This window comes from Triturus cristatus, chromosome 6 (assembly GCF_964204655.1).
Source record: "Triturus cristatus chromosome 6, aTriCri1.1, whole genome shotgun sequence".
NCBI lineage: Eukaryota > Metazoa > Chordata > Amphibia > Caudata > Salamandridae > Triturus > Triturus cristatus.
In genome coordinates this window covers 669833527-669857011 of record NC_140589.1, presented here as the reverse complement: position 1 = coordinate 669857011, position 23485 = coordinate 669833527, and the positions used below count along the sequence as shown (strand labels likewise).

Sequence of the window (23485 nt, the reverse complement as noted above, 5' to 3'; positions counted from 1 at the left end):
TAGATTATGGGTGTGAATACAAAAGAGACTGCTCCGGTAGAATCAAGGTTTAACACGTATCAGTAGCGTTTTCATACGCTGAAAGGAAAGAAGGAAGGTTCCGTTCTACATAAAATGGGGTGATTATCAAGCCAGGGTAAGCATTAAACAGCATATAGTATACACGTTTGTGATACAAAATTTGTATACGGCACAATGTATAGAGGGGGTGAATTGTGCGGGTAACTATGCATAGAAGTTTGGCCATGTAAGTGAAACAAATACGTTAGCAAGTTTTAAATAAACGTAAAGCATTGTGTAATTGGCTCGAAATTGTGGTTTAGGTTTGTAACTGACTAAACTTGTTCTGTAAAATGTAAATGAAGGATGTTATTTTGACAGCTAAGTAATTTTATCTTTGTATATTATAGATGCCCCTGAAGAAGGGAATCAATTTCCCGAAATGCATTGGGTTATCATAATAAAGTCATGGTTTGTGGAACCCACTTTTGACCCCGGAGCTTCTGTGAAATAGCAACGGCTATAACATTGAGTAAAATGAATTGAACATAAAAGTTAGAGTAAAAGGCAAAAGGAAATGTACGAAAAAAACTTTGAGAGAAAAGATATGAAATATAAGAAATTGATTCATTTGACCCAAACTTATGGTGTGGCAGTGCAGCCTGATGGAATCTGCCAGAAGTTTCCAATTGTGGAGATGAAATGTCACAGCGCAAAGAGACGGTGCATGAAGCAGGTTTTGCAAGCTGTTAAAAGCACAATGGTTAAAGGAACGGTAAAAGAAAGGATTATAAATATGGATAACGAGGAGTGCATCTCTTTCCCTGAACTGCATAAAAAATCCTTGCTTCACATACAGTGTAGCAGATGCATTCAGCGAGAGAAATGGTAAGGGTGTTGTATGTAGCTGCTGGTGTACTTTTGATCACACTGTCGCAAATATATTACTAAAGAATCCTACAGTAGCGCACTGTCCTTTACAGACAGCATATTTTCCATTGAAATAGCCACTACATTTGCACAAAATACAGTTTTTCTGATAAAACTATGCAGCGCACAAACTATAATGTGGGAAAATCAGTCTTTACCAAATATTTTTCATTTGGGCATCACCCATTATAAGCTTCTCGATTTTGTTTCGATCAAATTAAAATCTTTATTTCCATCACACTTCAGAATTTAAAAAAAAATTGCTTCATCTTTGCTTTAACTGCTGATATATTCTGAAATGTGTACAGTCCATGTACAATTTACAGGTATTTAAGTTTTGTTGTGTTTTACAAAAAATTACATTCTACAGCCTTTCCTTTGACACTCCTCGTACCCCAGCAACAGGGACAGTGTTGCTTAGCTGCCAGAAGGATATGTTGTGCATGTGTAGTCATAGGAGGCATGCTATGGTCGGGTGGGGGTGTTTTTTTTCTTCCCTGGATTATGAAAAAAATATTCTGTGTGGCCTTGGACGTTCAACAAGTTGGGAGAAAGTGATGCGAAAAGGGAGGCCCCTGCGTGTCATCTTCTCCTGAATCCCAAAGAACCTTACATTGTCTCTCCTGCCTTCCAAGTCATTGGTTTGCATTGAACATGCCAGAAGTCCTGGTCCTTGTCTGGAATGTGTTCTAGCAGACTTCACATAACATTCAGTACAGTCTCAAGTTGAAAGATATTATGTCTTAGCAAATTGATGTATTTCCTTTTTCTAGTCATGGAGTATTCTCTTTAATGGTTCCAATAGTGGATTTGATGTAATTAAGCTAGACATTCGATGATTCCAGTATTACCATAGTGCCAAATAGTTGTCTTGCTGGCTTTTGTTTGGCAGCTACATTTCTGAAGATAGTAATTGCAGAGCTAATCTGCCATAAGACATCTGATGTCATTTACACAAGAAACTAGGATATTGATGAGTTGTTACAGTTCCCGGAGAAACAGCAGCCTGTCACTGGGGGCCAAAGCATTTTTCTAAGTGCTGGGTAACAGCAGGTGGCATAAAAATCCAGATCTGGCAGAGGCTTTAGACGGGCTGTTCTGCTGTACCACGAATAGGCCCATAAGGTGTAGTAGCGTCATAGAATATATGTAGGGTCCCAGGACAGATCCATCAAACGTCTCATAGGACGCAGACTACAAGCGTCACACCCACATTCAAATAAGGGCTGAGTGAGGTGGGACCAGGGCAGCAGGCTCATAGGAGTGAATGTGTCTCACCATGTGGCCGTCGGAACCCCCGACATGCAACAGTAGCCCACGGTAGCTGTCAACAGAGGGGGAATGATTTTCTGCTGCTCGATATCGAAGTCAGATGGATCTCTACAGCACGTGCCTCTCTCCTTGTTCAGGGGGAGATGAGGAGGGGGTTTGGGAATAGCGGGCCCTCCAGATGGATGATGGGGACCAGACACAAATAATCGCCCTAGCCTTCACCCAGATCAGTGGCTCACGGGTTACCAACAGATCGATGTTCCACTATGCTTGAACCCTAGGGTGCACTGGTCATTCTTTCTCACTTTGCTCACTATTCACACTCCAACAAATTTGGCTCAACCTCAAATTGGCCCTCAGAGATCCTCACCATGCCCCCCCCCCCCCCAAGACCTCATGGCGCAGCCAACCTTGAGACACACCTAGTTGTTTATTACTTACCTCAGCCTATTTCAGACACTACCAACTAAATATTAGATCCCACCTCGTCCTTTAGACACCTCCATTTGGCCCTTAGATGCTCCTAACCATCCCTCAAGCCTGCCTTCAGACACTACCATTTGGTATCTAAACAACCCAGGTGACGGTTTACTCTCCATGACCTTTGGTGTGCACTAAAACACCCCCTGCATAATCCTCCAATGCGCTCTCAGACACCCTCAGACTGCTTCACCCACTCAGCTGGTTTTTCAATACTCCGGATTAGCGCTAAAATATCCTTGACATGCCCTAGATACTTCCAACATGCATTCAAGAAACTCTGAACCAGATTTCAGTCAGCTGGCTCAAAGGGAACTTCAGTGTGCCCTAAGACTTCCCAAGCAAGCACTCGAAAACTACATTCCTAAACGATGTTTCATTGTGATGATAGTACGGACAATCAGTAGTGAAGGATCACCAAATGTAATCTGTGTGCCACATGCAGATGGAGTTAGGCCAACCTCGGTGGGTGTGCCACGTCCAGATTATTTGATCCAAATATCAAAGACTTCTTCAAATGTTTCACATTTGAGTTTCTTTGATATTTTAACTGTGACCTCAGGGACCGATTTGAGAACATCAAAGAACCTTGGCTGCTGATCTAACAGAGACTTGCTCCATTTTTTCTGTTTGACCTTCAGCAAGCAAATGCTCTGCATGTGGGGCAATCAGATATTCCTGTACATAATGTGGTGTGGTGGCAGTTTCTAGCGATAGTCCATACCCTTTTGAGAGAACATCTTATGCATTGTATAAAAGTTTAATTTTATCTCCATGACACACCAGGAGTGCAAGGAGGGATTTTAAGGAAGAATTGATGTGGTTGTTTTTTGTTAATTCAAAGCTACCCTTTCTGCCTGGTTTAGCACTTGCTATAGTCTTTCAATGAGAAAGGGAAGGTTCATGTAAATCCAAATGGAATGGCCCAAGCACGCCGTAACTAAGGATCTGGTCACCTTGATGCTTTTGAGATGGAGTGATAGCTAGTTTGCAGATAATGTATCGCTGCAACTGCACAGAGAATCTGAAAAACTCCAAAATATAAAGTTTACTAGATTATATCTGTTGGATGTAGTCCGAGTGGCTTTATTTTGGCAGCCATGTAAGTCCAACTCAAAGGATTACATGTTGGTGCAGGTTTCTACTTATCAAACCCACCACTCCAAAACGAGGGTAATGTGGGGATGGGCTGAATCTTTATACACCTACACTGACATACCATTCACAAACTTCCATTTCAGAACAGGATTGGCATCCGCATGAAAATAGAGGGACTAAGCTCCATGATCAGAGCTCCTACAAAGTTGTGCATTTTCTACATGGCAATGAAAATAAATTCATGAGAGGCAGGAAGAGAAGATACATTCCATCTTCAATAAATGGATCTGTCCCATTTGAAATATTTTAAATTAATAGATGAACATTGATCACGCCAGAAATACATTATAAACCTGATTTGCACTGTAGTGCGTATCAACATGGAATCTTATTAAGGACCCATGGCATGATTTTGATAAGGGTTGTAATATATAATCTTCTAAACATTTGTTGTGACATATTTTCCTCCATAAGTGTAATTTCTACAGGAGAATTCTTCAGTAGAGGAGTTACCTCCGACTCGACAGTATCTAAATGGACGTAGGACATTAGTAAGTGCCATGTTGAGACAACTGTGCCCCTGGTGTCTCTAAACAAACTTTATGTCTAGTATTCTCTGTGATTTAGATCTTGGAAGATGGGTTACTCAGTCACAACATTGACGGATGTCCCGTCCCCCGAAATATCAATCTCATAGGATATAATGGGATTTATATTTCAATGGACCATTGTGACCGAGTAACCCATTCACCAAGATCTAAATCGGGCCAAAATTCTGCAAAACACAATGGGATGATGGCATGTGGTTGATTATAGTTTTTGGGATTTGATCAGAACAAATGAACAACCTCGCTTGTTTTAATGGCAATGCAGAGTGCACTATAATCACAAATATAGTCAAAAACACAATATATGATTTGAGCGGTTATGAGATGTATGAAATTACAGAAATAAAGAAGACACAGTTTTTTTTAGTTGTGCGATAAAAAGTGCTTGTATTTACTTACATTCTTAGTGCATTAGTAGCGCCCCAGTTTAGGTAGATTCCCCTCGTTCTGGGCTGAACAAAGGTTACTTTTTCCACACACACTCACTCTCCACACTACTATAGTCAGGACATTTGTGCTCATTAATCATGAAGGTGACGAAAAGCTATCCATTTAGCTGCAGCCTCTTCTCTTAAAAAGTCTCATGTTTTCCACCCGTCCGGGAAGAACAAGATTCTGCAGTCAGTGCTTCCACAATACTGTGGCCATAGTCAATCTGCTACATTGGACCTCGCGGAGTGCCGTTTGGAGTGGCTCTTTTGTTTCTTCTAATCTGGCACTGGAGCTTCCGCGATCTCAGCACTTTTACTCTCACTTCAAATACTTCCTGGATGGCTTTCCGAAAGCAGTGAAAATTGTAGTCTATCAAGCCTGAGAGAAAAGAAATCAGAGGAATAAACTGTAGCTTTAAAGGATGTGTTAGCACAGTATACTTTGCTAGATAATGTCCCATTGATCCCTTGCATGAACATTTGGTGAGGATCAATACATACCAAAGGAACACTTGAATTTGTAAGTTGAACCTACACACAGCAAAGACAACTTAGAAGCACAAATTCACTTTTGTAAATCATAACAAATTAGTTTCCATTCATAAAGTGATTTGCTAAAGCATATCATTACTGAAATGGTCGGTTAGTTAGTTATCGTTCCAAGGCAGGAATGCTGTGCAGTACTCAAAAGAACTCACATGTTTGTGGATTTTCACAAACATTTCTGCAATGCATTCCCACCTTGGAAACAGCTGGCTATTTACTTGTGGCAAGTGGAGGAGTAAGGAATATGCTACTTACCAGTGTGCATCTGTTCTTGGCATGTAGAGCTGCAGATCTACACACTGCATAGATCGCCATCTGGTGTTGGGCCCAGATGCTTGCACTTGCTTTTGTCTTGGAAAGTCTTTGGAAGTCACAAGGTATGTGACTCCGCCTTTGGATCATAGTGCACATGGGCATCGGCTCCATCCTCAGATTGTTTTTCGCCAGCAGGGAAATGATGGAGCTAAGTAAGAAACAGGAAAGATGCCCATGTGTGGTGTATCTAAGTAAGATAATACTGGAACAGATAAAGGTAGCCGGGGAGGCGGGTGGGTGTGTGTTGATCTGCAGCTCTACATGCCAAGAACAGATGTATACTGGTAAGTAGCATATTCCGTTCGAGGCATATGAGCTGCAGATTACACACTGCATAGATTGTAAAGCAGTATCCACCCCTAGCGGCACCACCAGTATCTGTTGCAGTAGTTTGAAATAGTGTTTTGAGTACAGCCTGGCCCACACTAGCTTGTTGTTTAGTTTGCACATCGACACAATAGTGTTTTGTGAATGTGTGCGGTGTAGACCATGTAGCTACTCTGCAAATATCATCTAAAGGAATGTTTCCTAAAAATGCCATTGAAGCCCCTATCTTTCGTGTAGAGTGGGCTTTAGGAGGAACAGATAATGTACGTTTTGCTTTGTGGTAACAAATTTGTATGTATTTGACAATCCACCTAGCTATCCCAGATTTTGATATGGGGTTGCCTTTGTGTGGTGGTGAGAAAGACACGGATAGATGTTTGGTCTTACGAAAGGGTTTTGTTCTTTCTATGTAGTATAGTAGTGCTCTTTTAACATCTAAGGTGTGAAGAGCTCTTTCTGCGACTGTTTGTGGCTGCGAGAAGAATACAGGCAGCTCTACAGATTGAGGTGGTAGGGAGAAATGACTTTAGGGAGGAATTTAGGATTAGTTCGGGGAACAACTTTATTAAGATGCATCTGGAGAAAGGGTTCTTGAATGGTTAATGCTTGTAGTTCATTAACTCTTCGTAGAGATGTAATGGCTACGAGGAAAACAGTTTTCCATGTCAAGAATTGTAGCTCACATTTATGTAGAGGTTCAAATGGAGGCCCCATTAGTCTTGTGAGAACAATGTTTAAATTCCACACAGGGGAAGGTGGTACTCTGGGGGGAATTATTCTCTTGAGTCCTTCCATAAAGGCCTTTATGGCAGGAACCCGGAAAAAGTGAGAGATGCTGTCTATTTTGTAGATATGCTGCTATGGCAGCAAGATGCAATCTGATAGAGGTATAGGCTAGGTTGCATCTTTGGAGGTGTAATAAGTATCCTATGATGTGTTGCATAGACACATCTAGGGGATTAGTGTGGTTGTTATGGCAGTATACTACAAATCTTTTCCACTTGGCTGCATAGCATGCTCTAGTGGTAGGCCATCTAGCTTCTTTGATGACGTTCATACAGTCAGGAAGAAGGTTAAGGTAACCAAATTCTAGGACTTCAGGAGCCAGATCGCTAGGTTGAGCTGAGCTGGGTCTGGGTGTTGGATCACTCCATGGTTCTGGGTTAAGAGGCATGGAGAGAGGTGTAGTTTTTGGTGCGAAACTACTGAGAGTTCCAGCAGTGTGGTGTACCATGGCTGTCTGGCCCAAGTTGGAGCAACTAGGATGAGCGTTAATGAGTGTTGCTGTAGTTTGCGCACCACTAGCGGAATGAGTGGGAGAGGCGGAAAAGCGTACACAAATCTGCCTGACCAGTTCATCCATATCGCATTGCCTTTGGACAATGGGTGAGGATACCTGGCGGCAAAGTTTGGGCATTTGGCGTTTTCTTGGGTGGCGAAGAGGTCTAGCTGTGGTTGCCCCCAGATCTGAAAAAACGGTTGAAGAACTTGTGGATGAAGTTCCCACTCATGGATTTGTTCTGTTTGACGGCTCAAGAGATCGGCTATTGTGTTTTGGACTCCTGGGACATGTTGGGCTAGGAGAAAAATGTTCTGTGGTATAGCCCACCTCCATATGTTCTGTGCAAGCTGAGAGAGCTGCAGGGAGTGTGTCCCGCCTTGTTTTTGGATATAATACATGGCTGTCATGTTGTCAGTGCGAACTAAGACAGTCTTTCGTGATATTCGTTTTTGAAATGCTTTTAAGGCTAGGAATTTGGCTAGTAACTCCAAGTGGTTGATGTGGAGTAACTTTTGTTGAGGTGTCCACCTGCCCTGCATGGTGTGATGTAGTAGGTGAGCTCCCCAGCCACAGAGCGTTGCGTCCACTGTCATGACTATTTGAGGAACTGGCTCGAGGAACAGTCGCCCTTTGGAAAGGTTCTTGGTGTTCCACCACTGCAGAGCATGATGGGTACGACCGTCTACCAACACCAGATCTGTTAGCTGACCATGAGCCTGGTTCCATTGGCGTGCTAAGCACTCTTGGAGAGGACGCATCTGGAGTCTTGCATGAGGCACTATGAATATGCAAGAGGCCATCATCCCTATGATTTGCATGAAAACTCGAGCTGGAAGAGAGTGTTGCGGTTGGAATCTGGTGAGAAGAGCTTGGATGCTTGCTATACGGGTGGGACTGGGGTAGGCGAGTGCTCTTGAGGTGTCTATTGTGGCACCGAGGTATTGTTGCGTGTGGGACGGTTGCAGCTGGGACTTGGCGTGATTTATTGTGAACCCCAGGTTGTGAAGTTGTTGAATAGTGGCGTGAGTGTGTTGTACACACTGATTGTATGATTTGGCTTTTATAAGCCAGTCGTCTAGATATGGGAAGACATGTATGTGTTGTCTTCGTAGGTGTGCTGCCACCACTGCTAGGCACTTGGTAAACACTCTTGGTGCTGTAGTGACTCCAAATGGGAATACTTTGAATTGATAGTGCTGACCATCCACTACGAATCTGAGGTATTTCCTGTGAGCGCTGTGAATGGGAATGTGGAAATAGGCGTCCTTGAGGTCTAGAGTAGCAAGGAAGTCACCCTGGGAAAGCAGAGGGAGGACCTGTTGAAGTGTGACCATGTGGAAGTGGTCTGAATGTATGTATAGGTGTAGGTGTCTGAGGTCTAATATAGGCCTTAGAGATCCGTCCTTTTTTGGTATGAGAAAATAGAGGGAGTAGACTCCCTTGTTTTGTTGGTGTGGGGGAACTGGTTCTATTACACTTTTTTGTAGGAGGGAGATTACCTCCTGCTTTAAAAGTAACAAATGCTCTTGTGACATTGGACGGTGTTTGGGTGGTATGTTTGGGGGGGTAGATGTTAGTTCGAGACAGTAGCCTGATTGAATGATTTCGTGGACCCACCTGTCTGAAGTGATGTTTATCCAGGCAGGGAGAAATTGGTGGAGTCTTCCCCCGACTGGAGTGGAATAGTCGGGGGGAAGTGGAGGGAATTTATGGGGTAGGTGTGGAGGCAGAGCGGGAGTTGTTGTTTTTGCCTCTGCCTTTGCTGTTATTTCCCCTGTAACCACCCCTTTGGTAACCTCTAGTAAAGGTGGATTGTACGGGAGCTTTGTAAGAGGTGGAGGGGCTATCAGAGGAGTAGCCTCGATGGGTGCTTCTAAAGGATGAGTGACGAAAGGACCGTCTGGGAGCTTGCGATTGCAAGGCTCCCATAGATTTGGCGGTGTCTGTATCCTTCTTCATTTTTTCAAGGGATACGTCTACATTGGGGCCAAATAGGTGTTGCTCATCAAAAGGCTGATTGAGTATAGAACTCTGTACTTCGGGTTTAAAACCTGATATACGTAACCAAACATTTGCCCACAAAAGGACACTGGTGTCGATTGCCCTTGAGGCGGTATCTGCCGCGTCTAGGGCACAGCGGCTGGAGGTGTTGGTGATGGTCTTACCCTCTTGGATTAGTTCACTGGCCCTGTTTTTATATTTGTCAGGGAGGTGCTGCATTATGGACTCAAGCTCGTCATAATGTGCCCTGTCATACCTGGCTAGGAGCCCCTGGGTGTTAGCAATGCGCCAAATATTTGCTGCCTGGGACGCTGTGCGTTTGCTAGAGGCGTCTAGGAGTTTTGATTCCTTGTCTGGTGGTGGTGCGTCACCTGACGTTTGGGAATTCGCTCTCTTCCTGGCATTAGAGACTACTAGAGAGTCTAGTGGTGCGGGGCCCTTGATGTATACTGGGTCAGTAGGGGCAGCTTTATATTTCTTTTCTATTCTTGGGCTAATGACCCGAGCCCTGACGGGGTCTTTAAAGATCTCTGGTGCGAGCTTAATGACCCCTTTAAGCATGGGCAGTGTTGAGGTGTACTTTTGTGTGGTATCAAAGGTATCCATAAGAAAATCCTCCTCTACTGGGTCTCTATGCAGGGCCACCCCGTGGTATTGGGCAGCTCTTTGAAGGAGCTGGTTGAATCTGATATTATCCTCTGGGGGAAGGCCTGGAGGGATAAATCTCATCTTGTGGGGTGTAAGGGACATCTGGGACACTGTAATCATCCCAGGGGAGCCAGTAGGAGTAGGGTCCCCAAGGGGTTGATCGTCCGCACCTCCCCAGGCATCATCTGAGGTGTTGTCATCATCATCAATTGGGGTAGGTGATGGTGTGGGAGAGTGGTGTGGTGGGAGTGGAGGAGGAGGAGGAGGAGGAGGAGGAGGAGGAGAAGGAAGAGGAGAAGGAATCCATAATGGAGAGGTAGCAAAGTCTCTCTACTTTGGTGGCGGTGCGGGCGCAGGCCTTTCTAGTTGTCTTTTCTTGATGCTGAGCATTAAATGACCAGTCTTAGGATCCTTTATTAAAGTCTTTTTGGTAGGATCTGGGTGAAACCGTTCATCTGTGGAAGACCGATCCTTCGGAGCCGAGGGCTTCGATGCCATAAGTTTTTTGGGCGTCGACTCTGTAGCGGTTCTAGGCTTGGAACCGTATAGTTTTGAAGTGTCTTTATCAGTTTGAACCGGTTGCTGTTTTTTCGGTTCCGAGGTCTTTGGCTTGGAAGTATCAGGGCCTTTCGGCGGGCGATTTTAGTCGGCTCCAAGGGTGTTGTCGGTGCCGAGGAACTGGTACTAGCCTTCGACACCGATTGCTTCGATGTGGGAGCAGCTGTCGGCGTGGATGAGGTAGATGACGCTTTTTTCACTTAAAGGCTTACTAGGCTTCTTTAGCGGGTCCGAAGGCGGGGCATGGGAAGCAGTGTCTCGGCGTGCACCTGGGCCTGAAGGTGGAGGTGGTACCGATGCCTTTTTTTGATGGTGTCGAGGTGCGGGGTGGGTCGGGGTCGACGTCTGTACTCAAGGCCCTTTGAGCTGGAGTGATATCTTCGACGTTGGAATCATCTGCTTCGGAGGCGCTGATGATGGCTTCCTCGACTCGACCCTGCTTCGGAACATCGACGCCCACTTGAAAGATGTCGTCAGGGATCAAAGATGACGAGCGTGCCATTGTTCTTCGAGCTCGTCGGTCCCGGATGGTCTTTTTGGAGCGGAAGGAGGCACAAGCTGGACAGTCTCTGGCCTCGTGCTCCAGTGAGAGGCAGAGGTTGCACACCTCATGTAGGTCGGTTTGGGGAAACTTCGACCCACATCGAGGACAATTTTTAAATGGCGTCCTTTCCATGAGCTGGAGATGAAGCCCGGGTAGGCCCGAAGGCCTTTGTCGACGACCGGAATCGAAGACTTCGAAGTTGAAGGGTCGTGTGTGGCTGGAAACGCGATCGAAAACAATACCGTCGAGATGGGAAGGATTGCGTGTCGAAAGAGAAAACCGTTAACGGTTCCGAACTGGAACGCGAGAACACATCTGAGCCCGATGGCGGAAAAACACAATCTGAGGATGGAGCCGATGCCCATGCGCACTATGATCCAAAGGAGGAGTCACATACCTCATGACTTCCAAAGACTTTCCAAGACAAAAACAAGTGCAAACATCCGGGCCCAAAACGAGATGGCGATCTATGCACAGTGTGTAATCTGCAGCTCCTATGCCTCGAACCTCTTTTTCCAGGGCAGGATTGGGAAATGAATAATTTACAGATTGGTGGAGGTAACGGGTTAATCCAAAGAGAAATATTTTCTCCTTGTTGAGCATAAAGTTACAACTGCACTGATGTGACTAACTGTATTTTTGCATGCCGAATGTACACTACTGTATTGAAGAATTTATTGGCCTTCATACCCTTCACATCTCTTAGAAATCAAGGCACAATGTACAACTATGTCTGCAGATCTGCCCACATCTCACATGAGCAGTGAGCAGTCGACAGCCCGGAGGGAGTGCAGTGCTAGGTTCCCCGGCTGGGACAGTGAGCTGGAGGAGTAGAGAGACGTGGTGGAGGGCGGGTGGCCCAGAGTGACACATCCACTGTAGGGACCGGAACAGTGGTGGTGTCAGAAGCTGAGTCACACGCAGGCAGCACAAGGAGCATGGGGACACGCCAACATGACACTCCTGTCCCAGACAGAGGCGTCGAGGGGTGGAACGGAGTATACATTTTCCATCCGCCTCCCCCCACACGTGCAAAACTTGTGGCAGTGGACGCTGGTGGTCGTAGAGAAGTCTGTTTGGTCCCAATGAGTGTGCTTCCCCACGGGGCTGCAGGCTGGAGGAACAGGGTGACGCAGTGGTGACAGGGTGGCCCTGCATGACAAACAAACTGCAGGGGCCCCGAAGATCAGGGCAACAGCAGTGGCTGCAGGTGAGCCGTGCAGAGAGAAGAGATGTGAGACATGCCAGCAGGACATTCCTATCTTGGTGGCAGCCCCGCGGGCTAGAGCATAGCCCACACTTTCGGGCCGCTCCCCCAACCCCCCTCAATCACAGGTACATCCGACAGCAGGGGTGAGGGTGCCAGTGCGGCACAGAACTGGCGGTGGAGCAGGGAGGAACGAGGTCCCTAGGAAGGAGCAGAGTGGCTGCACAGGAACTGGGCTCTACTGACCTGTGTTGGGCCACGACCAGGGGCCAGCGAGGCAGGGGAGGGCTGGCTCCTATTCCCAGCAGAGCTTAAAGCCTTATGAGGGAAAGTCTCTTTTCTTCCGCTCACCAGAGGAGGTGTGGGCATGGCTCGAAGCATGCCCCCAGCAGACTGGGTAGGGAGATAGACCTACTGGCCTGAGATCACACAGTGGCGAGGGAGCCCGGCCAAAGGAGAGGATGCAGATCCAGAGGAGAGGTCGCCCTGTGACGCAGCAGGCAGGGGGACCGGACAGTGGCAAACAAAAAGACTAAGAAGAGCAAACTCGCGGGGGAGACTTCTCCCGTCTCCTCTGGAGAGGAACAAGCGACCGGGTAAGAGGAACCGTACCCCTTTATGACAGTGATTGTGAACCTGGAAAATGAGCGTGCGAGACATCTGCTGAGCAAGGCTGGTCACTACCTGGGGGTAACATAACTGAGATGGCATCACAGGCTGGTACCAGAGAGGATCAGGGAATGCCCCCCTGCCCTCCCACAACTGCTTGGTGTAACTGAGCTTGAACTTCATCTTTACCATACAACAGGACCACTGCACACTGGGGCGAGTGATTCAGGTTAACTTGGAGTATTTTCAGGGTTTAAGTTTGATGAGGGGTGGTGAGCTACAGACCTCTCATACTCCTCAGATGAGTGGTTTAAATTTAGACATGTCGTTTTACACTCGCGGGGGCCATTGGGGAGCGGGGCTAGGGGATGGTTGGGTTTGGGTTCACTGGCCCCACTGCACCATCTGTTCAAAACAGGCGATACATCGGGCAAGCTCCTGGCCTAGCTGTGCAGGAGGGAAATGGATGCCAGGTGGGTAAAGATGATCCTGGGTTCGGCAGGGAAGGCCCGCGACACAGACGAACAAATAGCTTAGGAATTTGCCTGATACTATCGGTCATGCTACTGCAAGATACATCTCATATCGTACAACACTTGGCAACAGTGGTCACTCCGATAATCGATGCAGAAGTGCAGGAGACCTTGAAGGCAGACATTAAGCTCAATGAAGTCCAGTCCTCCATAGCGAAGCTAAGGACCGGTAAATCCCCAGGCCTCAATGGAATACCAAATAAACCAAATGGGGGGACAAGGGCTTTATTTATCCATGCCCTAAACAATGTCTATGCACAAGAGGGTATGCAGTTCCTATTTAGGGTTGATGGGGAAGGGGGGAGGGGCTGTGCCAGGGCGGGAAAAGGAGGGGAAGTTGGGCGGTCAGCGAGGGAAGGAACAGAGCTGTGGGGAGGGGGGAGCAAGGGCCCTTACACACCCCAAGGGGTGTCTTGCTTCATTATAGAGCAGCTCCTCGTCGGGCCGGCGCTGCAATGCCAGACGGGCCCCGTTGGGGGGCTCTTTGCCGGAGATCTTTAATGATGTTAGTATGGGGTAGATGAGCAGATCAGCCTGCCTCGGGTTTGGCTGCCAGACTTTGGCTGGAACCGAGTTTTTCCTCGGTTGTTTACATGCAATTGCAAATCAGTGGAGTATGGCTGCATACCTAATATAAACGTTAAAGGTAGGAAAATCAAAGATTTTTAAAGAGGCACTAAGCAATGGTCATGTGCTTTAACCATTTCTGACTACAGCGTAATCATTAACCATGCACGAGCGATCACAAGAGGACCTATAACAAGGTGTATTACTGCACCCATCATTATCATGACCGAGAAATAATACTGCATGTGTAATACCTGCTATTTGAGTGTGGGTATGTTACCGGAAATACCAGCAGGACACTTCTAAACGTCCCCACAGTAGAATCATTATTAATATTTCTGTGAAACATTATCATTTCTTATTTACCAAGCAACACATTACCAACTTTAAAGGCCCTTTTTGCTTATTTAAATTTCGGCTTGTGACATATAATTTGGCTTTATGTTTCTTCGTTTGAGCTGCATGTTTGTTGGTTTGTGGTGCCTGCTCGTCATAAGCTCAAATGCAGCAAAGGTTTGTCGTATAGCAAGACAACCCCTGGCTAAGTCATAACAATTTTCATACATGCAATAAAAACACGTTTAAAAAAAAATAAAAAAAAAATAACAATTTTCATGCACGTTTCTCCTGCTTTCGTAATGCTCACAAATAATTCTACTTTAAAGGGTGCAGATCACAACTCAAGAATATAACCCAATAACACGAGATCACACTTTATGCAATTATAGCTCTGCACAAATTAAGTTGCTATTTTAAGGGCATTGTCTCTTCCCCGATGCTAATTTAAGTGTGGCTTATTCTATTTTACGGTATGTGTTTCCCGTTTAATAAAGGCAAACACCCCAAAAGAATAGGGCAATAAAATGGACCTGTGAGGTTCTCTTTGGGAAATTAACACTGCCATTCAAATCTAAATTTAGCTCTCACACAGACTCGGAAGAAAATAAAGCAGCAGGGGCAAGGAAAAACCTAATGCTTGAGAATATTTGGACAGCTTAGCCAGGAAAAAAAAACTAAAGTCAACAAAGAGACGCCTGTGAAAACAAGAGGGAAGATAAAAGCCGTTATGTCACAAGAAGTGCGCGTTAGCAGAAAGATGGAGGCCGCGGTGTTAGCCGCCTTTCGCCTCTATTGCCGTTTCCGCGCGGACGACTTCTGGCCTAGTGATAGCAGAATGCCTGTGACTCAGGGACACCCAGTGAGTGACCGATCACTGCTCTCCAGACAGAGTCTGCCTAATGCCCAACAGGCGTTCACGAAGAGGATTGCCAACAAGGGGAGGGGTCTAGTGGTTGTGGGGTCTGTCGGGCGGATGTAGTCAGGGGAAGGGAACTGAAACTCTACGATAGCAAATGAATAATTAATAGTTTGTTTACTTTGCTGCAGTATTGCAAACACGGCCGGACTGGGACCGAGATTGGGTCTGGGCAACCAAAAATACATTGCCAAATCCATTAGATATGGTTTGCATTGAGTCCTGATTTAAAGATTTGTAAAAAGCCCAATGTTTTGAAAAACACAAACCAACTGTACAGGAGCTGAAACACCAAAATAAGCATCTTGTATTTTAAAATCCAATCCGAGGAGTGCAATTGGAGCCACCAAAAAAAGCGCGCGCCTCGCGCTAAAAGTAAAAAAAAAACAAGCATTGGCAGCCGTAAAAGTAATGCGGCCGGGAAAGTGATCGCAGGGACGCACTCTGTGGTGGGGGAGGTGCGGAGCGAGGCGCGCTGTAAGGGTGCCACAAGGAAAGCCAGATGGCGGCTGTGCGCGTGCTCGCGCACGTAACCGCAAGCTTGAGGCCAGCAAAAGCGTGTGGTCGGACTTTTAAAAGCCCACTTACTAAATGTCTCGCCAGGGCAGCGCATGCGCTGGCTCAGGCGAGACCTAAAAATAGACTAGGAGCAGAGTACATGAGCAAACATTGAGGCCGCCGAGATATCCTGTACTTTCAACCTGATATGTAAGGTAACATGTGATTCTTTTTTCCTTGCTTAGTGACCCTGTGGGACAACATGTAATGTGATGCTTGTGCAATTTTGAATAAAAGACAAGTAAAAACAAAAACTGACAAGGCAAACTTAGTCTGGTCAAAAATGACCAGGTCATGTTCACATTATAAAAGAGGAATGTGTGTGCCATCCAACTTGGGAAGAAGGCATAACTAGAGGATAATAATATACCAAAATGAGCAGACACATCCCTGTTTCAGCTTTGCTGGTATAAATTTGTTCATAGAGGTGAGCGCCTTTGCCCAGCTGTATTTATACCAAGGTGCCATTAGACAGTGGCTGAATGGGCTTTAATAATTGGTCAGCTATTTCCCCCGTGCTGAGCATGTTCCAGATGCTCCCTGGCTCCATATAGTCAAAGGCCACAGTAAAATCAACAGAACCAGTATATAAGTGAGTTTTCATGGTAGGGACACACTGATTTATCAAAATAGTAGCTGTTAAAATGTTATCCAATTTGCTTCACTTACTACTGAAACCTGTTTGATAAAAGGGTAGCAGTGAGTTAGCAAAACTCCTAGTTTCCAACTCTTTGCGTGAAATGCCAGCAAAGACTTTAGCTTCCACTTCAAAGAGCACAATCATTTTCTAATTTCATGGATCACACAGATCTCCCTTTTCATATAAAGGATAGAAGATATTCAGGCACATGCATCAAAAGAAAAACCGGTCGCAAACGGCCAGATTCTGCCCCTTTCCGACCAGTATTTTTGCATTTTGGATGATGCATCCCAATTTAAGTAATCTCTAAATTGCGATTACTTAAATTGCGATTGCATTTAAGGAATCGCAAATTGAGATTCCTTAAATGCAATGCATTAAAGTAAAAAAAAATAGCGATTTCGCTAATAGGGGCGCAAATTACCATGAAGCTGAACTTCATGGTAATTTGCAAAAACTTTGAAAAATGCACTTATGTGTATTTTTCAAAGTTTTATGTTGCGCACACACATGCCCTTAGGGCATGTGTGTGCGCAACATATGTGCACAGATCAATTTCAGGGGTGCAACAGGGTGTCCTTTTGACACCCCTGCGCCCTGAAATTGAATGCGCAATGTGCGAGGTCCTATTGGTCCTTGCAAATTGCGCATGCAATTTCCCATTCATTTCTATGGGCCTGTAGATCCATAGGAATGAATGGGAGCCATTCCTTATTTGCGACTCACAATTTGCAAGTCGCAAATGAGGAATGTGTATGAATCGCTATTTTTACAGCGATTCCTACATGCATAGGCTTTTGCGAGTCCTTTATTGCGATTCCTTAATTATCGCAATTAAGGACTCGCAAAATCCAACCTTGATGCATGTGCCTGTTATCCTCTCCATCCATCGGGTATTACATTCCGCCTCAAGGCACTTCAGTGCAAGGGAATTAACCGTATGCCTAATATTCAATCTCTGGTTTAAAAAGAACCGATGGCAAGCTATTTGATTGCGAGCCCCATTACTGATGGGCACTTCAGTTAACTGAGGAATCGCAATACATCTCTTTCTCCATCCACTGTTGCACAAGATTGATAATGCGAATGGCGATCATTTTCAACATGCACCAAAGCAAAATCTGCTGAAGTATAATTCTTAAAATATATTGAAGTGCATTGTAAATACCTTTTCTTTCAAAGCTTTCATCTCTCACAAAACACACAAGTGCAAGGAATTTTGTAACTTCTTTTAAATAGAGAACAGTCGTATTATTTAGTTTGATGATGGCCATGGATTCCTTGTCATACGGGGTTCCTGTTTCCTCTTCTTTGAGCCTAATTGAAGGAACAGTGAAAAAGAAATAGAGGTGAAAACAATCACTTTTCACTAAAACTACATTTCAACATATAAAGCAAAGAATTACACATTTGTAACTTGAAGGAAAAAGACAGTTATGTGGTGGATACATAGGTTTTTGCTATTAGAGTTGAGACATTCTTTTTTTTTTTTTTACTAAAACAGACACAGTTTCCTCACTGAAAGCTACTTTGCTACATTGAGAAGCAAGTTTCAAAACAAGCATTGGCATAGCCAATAGGTCTTGGGACGTTATGTGGTTAGCCAGAACTTTTGGCTATGTTGTAGAGCATTGTGGCTGCTGTGCATCATGTTGAAAAGTTATAATAAAAAGTGTTAAGCATTTTTGTTACCTTTATAAAAACCAAGACGACATTATATACAACTGAACAACCTGATTGAAAAAAGATTTTAACATAAAATTATGTGGTACTGAGTGGTTTTATGTGGGTTGTATTTATGTTGCATTAAGGAGTGTGTAATTACATGGTGTGTAATTATGTGGTAGTGAGTGATATTATGTGGAGTGTATTTATGTTGCATTGAGTAGAGTGTAATTATGTGGCTTGAAATTATGTGATACTGAGTGGTATGTGGGGTGTATTTATGTTGCATTGAGTAGAGTGTAACTATGTGGCGTAACTGTCACACTGAGTGGTATTATGTGGAGTGTATTTATGTTGCATTGAGTAGAGTGCAATTATATGGTGTGTAATTAAGTGGCACAGTGTTATTATGTGGAGTGTATTTATGGTGCATTGAATAGTGTAATTATGTGATGTGTAATTATGTGGTACTGAGTAGTATTATGTGGAGTGTATTTATGTTGCATTGAATAGAGTAATTACGTGGTGTGTAATTATGCAGTATTGAGTGGTATGTGGTGTGTATGCATATTGCATTGAGTAGAGTAATTATGTGGCATGTTATTACGTGGCACTGAGTGGTATTATGTGGAGTGTATTTATGTTGCATTGGGAAGAGTGTAATTATGTGGCACTCAGTGATATTATGTTGTGTATGGTGCATTGAGTACAGTGTAATTATGTAGCATAATTATGTGGCACTGAGTGGTATTATGTGGAGTGCATTTATGTTGTATTGAGTAGAGTGTAATTATGTTGCACTGAGTGGTATGTGGAGTGTATTTATGTTGTATTGAGTTGTGTAATTATGTGGCGTGTAACTATGTTGCACTGAGTGGTATTTTGTGGAGTGTATTTATGTTGCATTGATTAGAGTAATTATGTGGCATGTAATTATGTGGTACTGAGTGGTATTATGTTATGGTATTATGTTATGTATTGTATTATGTTGAGTGTATTTATAATGCATTGAGTAGAGTGTAAATGTGTAGCATGTAATTATGTGGCACTGAGTGGTAATATATGGATTATCATAATCCAGGTTTTCTGGTTTTACTATGCATAAATCGCCACTAAATTGGAGTCCATTTGTCTCTTTCAACTTGAGATGTTAAAGCTTGGTTTTTACCTCTGTGCGTAAAGGCAGAGTATAGGTAGCTGGCAGAAACCATATGAAAGTTCGGCTCGTTATGGGCTCAAGGTTATAAACCGACATCGAGCAGATCTAAGCTCGGGCTTTCTGCGTCTCACTACCTCAGCTCATGTCAGTAACATTGGCGGGCTGTGACCCTCAACACTGGTGGGGTATGGGGGGGCGACATACAACCCCAATTGGGGGTGGTGGGGTAAAGAGATAATGAAAAAAAATGAACTTACCCGCGTTTCGCTCTGCATTTTCTTCTTTCATCTGGAATCAGCTCGAAGGCACACCTCATGGAGCCTCAGGCAACCCCCTTCAGCAAATCCTAATGCTGCAAATGAGCAGCATGAGAGCAGCGTCCGGGTTGGCTGGAGCGGGCTGCCTCGACACTGTAGCAGGCACAGGAGGCCTGTGCCTGCTCTGCACCCAGAAGTCTGTGACAGCTAGGTGGAGAGGTTTACCCTGTGCAAGTCAGGCTGCCGTGGCAAGATGGCCAGGCAAAGTGACTTGGACAGTGTAAACTGGTGGAGTGAGCACCACTCCCCTGCTGCCAGTCAGCAGCAGCCCCGCTCCCCAACACTGCTCGGGTTGGGAGCAATGAAAAATAATACGGTCCTTCCTTTTATTTTTCATTTTAGCTGCACTGGCAGCAGGGGGGGGCGAGGCTCCTCTGCCCTACTTGGGGGCTGAATTCCTGCACATCTATACTGAGCCCAGTAGCGAAAAGGTGCAGCACACGTTGTCCTCATCACACGGCCACCCTCGGCACGAGACCTGCGCTCCTCAGTATTTGTTATGGACAGAGAGCACTGCGCACATTCATGAGTCTCCTGGTTATGACTCGCGAGACGCAGGAGGCGATGACAAATGCGCGGGAACAGCTCGAGCGCAGGCGCTATGAAAAAGATATATCGCATGGACCCTGCTGCATTTTTGCAGTTCCCGGTGTCGCGGAAATTGCGTTTTCTCCCCTCTATCTAGCAAAAGCAATCAGAGTGGGCGCTGACAGTGCTTTCCTAGAATAAGTAGGCTGCAATATTTCATTACAGCTCCCACGGAGCCCGGGTGCATGGCACCCCCTGCCCCCATCCGAGGCCCCAGGACGCTATTTATCAACAGCGCAAAGCCTCCGCTAGAAAAGCAATTGCTGCACCGATGCCAAGGGGCATCTCCAGGAATTTCTCCCAGGGGAACGATTGCACGGGCACGCATGCGCACACAAAAATTAGAAAACCCTAAAATAGTTTCTGCTGCGTCATGCATTTGCAGTTACCTACTTGCAACTGTCAGCAGTTTCAGACGGATAAACTATGCACGGTGATCAGCAATGTGGGATGAAAATCCTGTGTGCAAGCGAGAGCCAATCTGTATGCTTTGGACTTCTGCTGCATAATGTGAAGTCAAAGCAATGCCTATAGGCAGGGCCACGGGGGAGCATTAGAAAGACCAATCCTTACCTGGCACCATAGGAGTGAGAAGCTGGAGTGATTCAAAGAACCGTTCTTATGGAAGTAAAGATCTGGGTCACAAAACCGAGTCCACAAATACCTGCTAGCAAAACATTGATCGTACATGACGCTCCATTCCTATGTTCAATTAGCCTAACAATTAAAACAACAAAAAAAACAAAGCACACTCAAACGCATCCAAAATGTCACAGAATGATGGTCTAATTATACCCTCCTACTTATAGTTCAAATGTGTAATCCATTTTTAGGTCAAAGCCTGTCTGTTTGGCTGTGAAAACTTATGGGGACATGTAGATTGCATTATTTATTGACACCAACTAGCGCGTGCTGCAGCAGCACACAGGCACAACGTAGGGTACAGTTGGAACAGGATAACGTTTAAGAAGTTAATCTCATGCATTTGGCCCGCCGAGGGGAAAAAGGATTTATTGTAAATTACCGCCGCGGCCCAGAAGCGAAGCAAGGTGCCTGACTGTGTGTAAGTTTATGAAAAGACGCGTGACGACTGTTTTGTAACAGCGCGGTGATAGACACACTGAAGCGCCAGAGAAACCACCCCCTCCAAGGCACTGTTTATAGCTACCACGAGGTTAAGGAAAACAAAAAAAGCGAATACCATCTGTTTCCAAATCCCACCAATGCGATAATTGGAGACAGATGGGATTGAAGCACGCGCCCGAGGACCCTAGGCCATCGAGCAAACAAAGCGGGACAATCAACCACCTTGCACCAATTGCGTGCTGTGTTTTAAAAAAAGACACATGCACAGGCCAATTGCGGGCTAAGAAAAAAAGCACATGCACAAGCATGTATTCAGAGCTCAAAAGCCCTTACTTAATGCCTCGCAGAGCAGCGCATACGCGCTGGCTCAGGCGAGAACTAAAAAGGAAAGAAGGGAAAAAAGAGAGTGTGTGTGAGTGCATGTGTGTCTCATTCTTTGCTGAATTGTTCTCTATTTCACCACTGAATGTAACTTAGCATGACTGAATCATGAGAGTATTAGATCAGAGGTATGCCATTCTAGGCTAGGCTCAGTAGGCCCTTTCACTATATTGTGGCTGAGTATAATGTGCTTTGGGTCTTTGAAGAGAAGAAAAAACAAGATCTAGGAAGTGGGTTACGCGGTACAATGCTTGGACTTCTATTTCTTTATCAGGATTATTACAATTTTGCATTCAATCTAAGGTATGGACTATTTCATGCATGCATTGGAGATTATTTGTGTAAAGTCTCGTGAGGCTGCAGGCTTTGTTTTTAATGTCAGTAGACTCATAAGCCCCAGAGGCAAGGTCACTGACAATTAGAACAAAGTGCAGGAAAGGAAGCAGTGTGTCAGCTGTTGCGGAGGTAAAGTGACAACCCATGACTTTCAAAATATGGAGATAAGAGTTTTTCGGAACAGACAAGGAGTTGCAGTACTTGTGGTCAATTCAAGTAAGAAACAGGAAGTAAAACCGGCAAAGGAGATGTGGCATCACCATCCCCTGTGCCTGAAGAGTGAATTCCCCTTTGGTATATGGCTTGCTTGACAATGCTACCTATATCATTCATGCAGAAGACTTCCAGAACTTAGTTATGAAATGGAAGGTAACATCAAGGTAGTTGCCAAGGATAAGGCAAAAGCGGTTAGTGGAGTGCTACGGCTGATCCAGAGTTTACGAAGGCAAAGAGAAGTTTCGGGCTTCTTAATGTGGTCCAAAATATTTCGAAGAGAGTATGAGGGTGTTGGCAAGATAGTGTGTGGGAGGATTTGTAAACATAATGTCAATGCTGTTTTCACAGTGGGTTGAGTAGAGGCTTACAGTGCGAAGTTCAACTCTTCAATATGTTGCGTTTAATAAAGAGGTAATGAATATGTATGGATGCAAGTAGATGTATAATGGTCTATTCTAGGCCTTACGAACCACAAGGGGTAGGACCTTTTTACTGCTGCCCTTTCTGCACCTCAATGAATGAACCAAGCTGGAGGAGCTTTATATTAAAAAAAGCAGTTGTTAGGTGCCCACCATAGTAGTTTGTTCTACTCACGCACTATTGAAAAATTATTGAAGAGCTACACATTTCTTTAACTCTTGTTCTTGACCACAGGCTATTTTGTTGATAGCAGGTTAAAGACGGTGATATCCAGATTACTACAGGTTTTTTTTAAATTCATGATGTTCTCGGCTTTTCATGGTTGAATCGGTCACCTTCTCGCAATAAGGGACACTGTAGAATTTTGTAGCACTCGTGGTATGTAAATAAATTAATTTAAGTTAGAGGTTCAACCAGTTGGGTGGACAGGCCATTGCTAACTTGAGTCTGATATTATGCTAGCGTTTAACTAATTAGAATAACCAGCTCAGTGGCCAAGATGGCGGCCAGATATGACGCTTGAGTGTGTCTCTCCGGCTAAGCCGTTGCAAAGCCTTGTAAAGCAGGAGACTGGAGGCGGTGCGGGCGCGGACAGTCCCCGGAGTGGTGAAAGCGCCCTGTAGCCCTGCACTGGCAGGCTCAGAGGAGTTATGTGTCCCGCATGCCCCAGTCTGTCACCGCTGTACTTCCACGAGAGTGAACAGGTTATTTGGCGGACCTCTGCTGCGGCGGTTGAGCCGCGTCCGCCATTTTGGGTGGCGGTGGAGCGGCAGCATCCGGCTGCGCCCGGACGCGAGCCGCACTGAAGAGGTGCGAGCAGACTCATTCGGACATAGCTGAGGGCACAGGGTACCAGGCGCATCACCAATCAGCGATCCCATAACTCCAGGTGGCCTGGACATTGGGGG

At 45.1% G+C, this 23485-nt stretch overlaps 1 protein-coding gene across 2 annotated transcripts in view; it reads right to left on the bottom strand.

Moving 5' to 3' along the window:
* Positions 1-4745: 4745 nt before the first annotated feature.
* RRAGD (Ras related GTP binding D) overlaps positions 4746-23485 on the bottom strand; it is a 268714-nt gene continuing 249974 nt past the window's right edge. The window contains exons 6-7 of one of the 2 annotated variants that reach the window (XM_085611167.1): positions 17578-17726; positions 4746-5198 (exon numbers count right to left, since the gene is read on the bottom strand). In XM_085611167.1, coding sequence (XP_085467293.1) covers positions 5047-5198; positions 17578-17726 — 301 coding nt within the window. In that variant the 3' untranslated portion in view covers positions 4746-5046. The remainder of the gene's footprint in view (positions 5199-17577; positions 17727-23485) is intronic. The other variant, XM_085611168.1, reaches the window with a different exon arrangement.